At 44.5% G+C, this 6,357-nt stretch overlaps 1 protein-coding gene across 1 annotated transcript; it reads right to left on the reverse strand.

Moving 5' to 3' along the window:
* Positions 1-212: 212 nt before the first annotated feature.
* hey1 (hes-related family bHLH transcription factor with YRPW motif 1) lies at positions 213-3,423 on the reverse strand. The gene is made up of 5 exons (XM_071901549.2): positions 3,259-3,423; positions 2,851-2,926; positions 2,653-2,736; positions 2,443-2,524; positions 213-2,015 (listed from the first exon to the last, which is right to left on the reverse strand). Exons 1-5 carry the CDS (start codon positions 3,342-3,344, stop codon positions 1,351-1,353), a joined length of 993 nt encoding a protein of 330 aa, XP_071757650.1. The 5' UTR covers positions 3,345-3,423; the 3' UTR covers positions 213-1,350.
* Positions 3,424-6,357: the final 2,934 nt, after the last annotated feature.

Below are 6,357 nucleotides of genomic sequence, written 5' to 3' on the forward strand. Positions count from 1 at the left end.
CACACACACACACACACACACACACACACGCACACACATCAAAACAACGGCTGGCATCGACATAAAAATACACACACACGCACACAAAAACACTCTCATACGCGTACGCACACGCTCAAACACACTCATACACACAGACACACTCATGTACATGTAAACACACACACACACACACACACACACACACAGACAAATGCTACGAAAGCCACAGGTGATTTATCAAAACTCTTTTATTACAGGGAAGTCGTCATTACCACCAGCAACAACTTTGAAAAGTGGAGAAATCTGATTTGTCAGTGCTTGCGTTTGTACAATCACAAAATACACAAACTCACAGTGAGGTTTACCAGTAAACACCAAGAGATCAAGTGTAGATGGGAAGGAGGGGTTAGTATTTGGAAACGGCCCTAAAAGATAATAATAAATTATTGGAGTTGAGACCATTGGCTCCTGTGACAGACAGAGCTGAAGTCTCTCCGGATAATCACCAACTGACAGTGTAGCTGCTCTGTTGAAATGGTACAAGAAAATAATTGGGTCACTGGGCGATAAAAATCACCCAACTATCAGTTATAAAGGAAACTGAACAAGCAATAAAAAAAAAGTGGAAACACTGGTAGAACATATGTGAAGCCTTGACTGTAAATACAACAGTGTGTGTATTCCCAATGTAAAGGACTTCTGACAAAATTTACTGTGGAGAGGAAATATAAATTGAGGAAGCAAGCGAAAACAATGGAGCACCATACGACCATAAGAGGTTGTGGGTAAATCATGGGTAAGTTTATTTCAACCAAGCTGGTAGCTAACTTCTGTTCCCAGTATTTAGTCAAACAAACACCTGGTTTCGGTTATTCCACCCCATAAAATGCCGTAAAAGGGGGCGACCCTCAACCACCTCAAGCCCTCCTTTCATGCCTCTCTCTCCCTCTCTGTGGCCCGGGTACCAATACAGTGTGTTTCAGCTCAGGGGGAAAACAAAGGGGGACAGTTTCGCCCAGGAACTTGACAGGCGACTGCTTGACCATCTGGAAAAGCCATCCCTGATAGGCCGACAACAGAGGGTGAAACTTCTAAAGGGGTGGGCGGGAACAGAGATCAATCAACACAATAAATCACTCTTGTTGCTTTTTAGTCGTGGTCTCCCTCCTCACTGTTTCTTTCTATACAAAACACAATACATTATCAAGAAAATAGAAATCCTATAGCTATATCCTCTATAGGATGTCAATATCATAGAAAAAATAGTACTTTTTTTAGCAAGAAAAAAAAAAGTCTTGTCCATGAAAGTCCAGCTCAGCTGGGTTGTGAGTTCAGTCTCGGAGGATTGTATTGAGGTTTTCAGTCCAGTCAGAAAGCTCCTATTTCCATACCCCAGGGTCTGTAGGGTTTCCCAACGCTGGACGCAGGGGCCGGGGGGCTGATGGCGGCAGCGGGGGAGATGAGGGGGAAAGCGCTGAAGGGGAAGGGGAACGCCGTCAGGGAGGAGAGGAGAGGAGGGGAGAGCTTGGAGGCTGACGAGGAGACCAGGGCGGGGTGCAGGACGGAGGAGGGAGCGGCACTGCTGGGGGGGACGCGGATCGGCCCCTGCTCCGAGTGCGGGGTGACGCTGCCGCTGCGCCTGCCTGGGATATGAGTCTCTGCAGCTGACGAAGAGGAGGAGGAGGAGGAGGAGGAAGATGAAGCGGGTGCGGATGACGAAGGAGTCTGTGGGCTGTTGGTGGCGCTGCGGGGTAACGGTGCCAGCGGCGCCCCCTGCTGGTGCTGGAGGAGCAGGGGGTGGGCCAGGTGGGCGGCGGGGGAACCGAACGCCGAGCCCCACGCCAGGTGACTCAGGCCGGAGTGGGCCTCTCTCTGACTGGCGTAATTGTTGAGGTGGGAGACCAGGCGGATCCGCAGCGGGTCGGTGCTCTCCAAGCCTTCGATGATGCTCAGGTAGCGGGCGGTCTCAGCCAGGCACTCCCTGAAACCCAAACCACGGTAGTCCATCGCTAGGGCATGGGCGTCAAAATAACCTGCCGGGGGGGAAGGGGGGGGGGAAGGGAAGAGGATAGAAATTTAGTCTCAAGTTAACAATCCCCTGAACTGCACACCACAAAACAAGTCTGTCCAGAATAGAAGAAGCTCTGTTTGGCAAGAATCAATATGCCTCTGGCCGTGGGACTGGGGAAGAATAAATAATCAGTCTGAACAAGACAGGTGTAAGGTGCCATCATGCCTGTCAGACCAGTTTTTAGAGTATTAACCAGGATCTTCTTTCATTTATTAATTTGGACATGTATTCATTCGTCTGTTCAAGAAAATAAAAGCCAAACTGAAAGAAGAATTCTATTTTATCTCCAAACTTTGTACTCACAAGCATATGAGTATGATTATACAACAAATGTTTTTCTGTGACTGTTTTTTTTTTTTTTTTTGTCAGTGAACCAGATCCAGACATACCTTTGCCCCCAGCGGCATGAAGCATCTTCAGATGGTCCACAGTCATTTGCAAAATCTCTGCTTTCTCCAGTTTGGCGGAGCCCTACAATGCGTGAAGAGAAAAGAGAACCAATCAGGCATAAATAATCATTCAAATAGCACCATAATATTTCACATTAGGGCTTAAAATTCTCTCTTTATACATGATTTGCTGTTTTGCCATTTGCTTACCTGTTTCTCAAAGGCGCTGGGAACCAGTCTCCGGAGCTCGGTGAGACTGTTGTTGATTCTGTCACGGCGCCGTTTCTCAATTATCTGAGGGAAAGGCGAGGCATCATTTGGTTATTTGGAGATTCCGAGTGCGCACGACGCAATTTTGCGCATTTACGCAGAACTGTCCAAACGGGTTTTTAATAGAGAATTACTTACTCCTCGACGCCGCTTCCTCGCCTGCACCTGAGTTGATGTTGTGGGGGACATGGACCCGAGAGGAGAGCTCATATTCCTTTAGAAAAATGCAATGAGCTTCAGTTAGTATGCGTTATCTTATTTTATTCACAAATTATCACTCTGGTTTTTGTTGGCGCTATGTGTTCAGGCTATATATTTCGGCCATCCATTAACCTGCATCACAACATTTTACGCTCTTATCCTGACTGATGAGTGAGGCAGTAGAATATTAAATTCCTGGATTAGCAATATTACAAACAACCAAAAAATAAGGAGTATACAGGTCAGGGCTTTAGTTCCCTTACAATAATAGAATGACCATATAAGAGAGAAATGGAGTAAGAGCTAAGAGAGATGCAGAAGACATTTTAGAGCCAAATAACTTACCCATTCTCATCGGCGCTCTCCTTCTCCACCTCAATAGTCTCGTCCAGCTCGCTATCCGAGGAGCTAAAATCGTGATTCCTTTTCATTTTTGCTGCGCTAATTCGTCCACAATAGTCCTTCAGTGCGCTTGTCCTGTCTGCCAGTCGTGCGTCTGCTCAAGTTTGCCCGGAGCTCCTCCGTTTGAAGCGCTCAGCTTTCCCACGGTGTCATTTCAACGCTGCTGCCGGCCAAGAGGGGCGGGGCCTGGCGCGGAACTAGCCAATTAAGACGCGGCCGTGGGTTTGAGCGACAGCGCAGTTGGCTCAAGCACATCCTGCGCACTTTGACAAACCAGAGAGGAGGAAAAAGTAGAGAGATCTCACTCTGTCGCTATTTTTGGATGCCACAAACTCTCAGTGAAACGGTACTTCTGAAAAAGGTGTGAGACATGGCCTTGGGTATCTTCCATTGAAAACATCTACATTTTATTTAGACCACATCACACACAAGCCAACAGTGTTGTTACCATCCTGAGCTAGACCTTACATTTTTGTTTTGAGTTTTTGAGAAAATAACTTTGTTAGGTCTATACCACATTGGTGTTGACTAGTTTTAAGATGTCTCTGCATGAGACAAAATTGTAGAAGGAGATGAGCACATACATGAGAGTTAATGCAAACTTTTGCGGGCTGGGCCTGTTTTCTTGCTATTGGGTGATTAATTCGTTTAACAGTTAATTAACAGTTAATTGGGTGTTGAGGTGTGGTGCTCACCATACCTTGGCGTAAATTAGTCCAAATTTGTTGTTAATGGAGAACAAAGATCAAGGACAATTTTGCCAGAAACTATATCTAAAACCAAAATTCACATCAAAGGAGGATTCAGGACCAAGTTGTGTGTGTTTGATGACTTAGGTCTAATAATTTATCACATTGATAATAGTATCTTGGTCAGTCAGTTGATATTAGATGCAGGGACCTTGCCATAGCTTAGCCATGTTCACATTTTGGCTACACCCACCATCTTTGTAGTCATTTTGATTTCCAAAATGGAGGATAAACTCAACCAAGACCACACGAGGACTTGTGCATGGTGAAATGTTACATATAGCTGGTATTATCAGTGCCTGCATGTAAGCTGCTGAGCGGGTAGTTGCACACGGAAGCAAATTCTTCATTGGTTCATTGGAGAGACTTTACAGCAGATCCTTGTTCTTTCGCTGTGAACACAGCTATGTTAGTGAAAGATGCCCCTGAGTGATTTATCTTCTAAACACAGACGATCTTTGGAGAAACTTTGACAGCGGTCCAATGGACTTTCGGTCCGGGACTGTCGCCCCCACCCCACCCCACCGCCTCCCCCGTGTGTCCCGGTGGTGATGAGGAGTGGCTGGCCGGCTGTCAGCACGCGCTGGCCGTGGGAAAGTTCCCTAAGCCGGCGCTGATAACCAATCAGAGGCCGACGGCCGTCTCCGGCGCTGGAATGAATGGAGCAATTGGTCGGGGCGACGGGCGGTCTGCGAGCGAGCGTGTGAACCTGTAATCCAATACTAACTCACCCAGGGAGGAGAGAGAGGCAGGACCGGAGCGACCAGAGGAAGCCATGAAGTCTAATCTTACCCCACAGCGAGACCTCATGCACGTTAAAGACGCTTTGGGGACTTCAAGGACTTTGTGTGCACACACAACAAAAGAGCGTAATGCAATTAAAGCAGACCCTCGTCCTTCTCCCTTGAGTTTCCACATCACCAGCACATGACTGGTGGCTTCCATAATGGTCACACTCCCCAAATAATTTGACAGACCTTGTGGTGTGTGTTTGTATATACGGCGGGCTCATGTTACTGGGAGATAAGTCCTTGTTAGAGAGCTATAGGAGCTCTTCAGTGAAGGGTCCTGTATGGAGGGTCAGTGGCATGTTTACACACTACTCACACTGTCACTTAACAGAACATCCTGTAGGCTATATTACATAACACGTTACACAACTAAATAATGTCACATCAAGCTATGATATATGGTTATTGTTTTATTATAGTAATAGATAACCATTATTTATTGTTTAATAGCATCTGCGTCAAATCAGGTGTGTTATCAAAAACTTTTAGGGTGATGCAGTTTTGTTGACCTGTTGCAAATTTACATGCAAATATCCATCAGTCCTAAATTATTTGAAGCAGCATTATTATGAAAACTGCCCGCTGTTGATGCTATCAGTGATGTAGTATTATTCTTTACAAATGAAAAAAAATCAAATAATGTCAGTAATTAGTAATGTAATGTCTTTGTAATACCTGTTTATATATATAATCAATGTTTTATGTTATATATAATGTAAGAAATTGCTACACACAGTGAAAGAACATAAAAACACAAAACACATTTAATATATTTAATTTATATATAATATAATATATTTAATCATGTTTAAGCTTTCAGTGACATATCAAAAGCACATGAAAACAAGTCATTTAACTTTATTTGATTATTCCTAGACCAGACACCAATTACATTATGCAAAAACAAAAAAGAAAGAAGAGAGAAAGAAATTGGCTTTCAGTTTTGTAAAACTGGGTACCACTAGCAACAGACTACATTACTAAGAATTAACAGAGACATTTTCTCCATAAAGTGTCTGAAATAACCAACTAAAATTCAAAATGTCTGTGGTGATACTCTTTCAAATACTGACTCTCCAGTAAATATGTAACTGTTAACACACTTCTGGCTCTAAAATTTTTAACTAGACATATGTGTTGAGGAAACAACAAATCAGCAACACAACAAGTGTGTTGAAAATAAAATTGGAATATGAATCAAAAACAGCCACACAGTCACTCTCTAAGCCAAGGTGCTGGTTGTGATTCTTATCATGCACCAATAAATATCAGCACAAAAGCCTGAATTATGGATCACTCATCACCACCCTCCACACACACACACACACACCCACCCACACACACACACACCCTAAGTGAGCACAGGCGTAATAGTCATCACAGAGAGAGGAGCCTGCCTTGTTTGGCCCGGTATGAATGAGAGGAAGCACTTAGGGCTGTTTTCATCTTATTGTTGTTGTAAGTCCTGTCTCTACAAGGCTGCGCTTATAGCCTGACAGACG

Source organism: Centroberyx gerrardi, chromosome 19 (genome assembly GCF_048128805.1).
Source record: "Centroberyx gerrardi isolate f3 chromosome 19, fCenGer3.hap1.cur.20231027, whole genome shotgun sequence".
NCBI classification, from domain to species: Eukaryota; Metazoa; Chordata; class Actinopteri; order Beryciformes; family Berycidae; genus Centroberyx; species Centroberyx gerrardi.

What these genes read in the sequence shown, in the direction of transcription:
- hey1 (XM_071901549.2), bottom strand. Translation starts at nt 3,344, where the DNA reads ATGAAAAGGAATCACGATTTTAGCTCCTCGGATAGCGAGCTGGACGAG. An exon ending in GAGAGCGCCGATGAGAATGG is followed by an intron (nt 2,927 to 3,258) that starts GTAAGTTATTTG and finishes ATTTTTCTAAAG; the next exon opens with GAATATGAGCTCTCCTCTCG. An exon ending in TCATGCCGCTGGGGGCAAAG is followed by an intron (nt 2,016 to 2,442) that starts GTATGTCTGGAT and finishes CCCCCCCGGCAG; the next exon opens with GTTATTTTGACGCCCATGCC.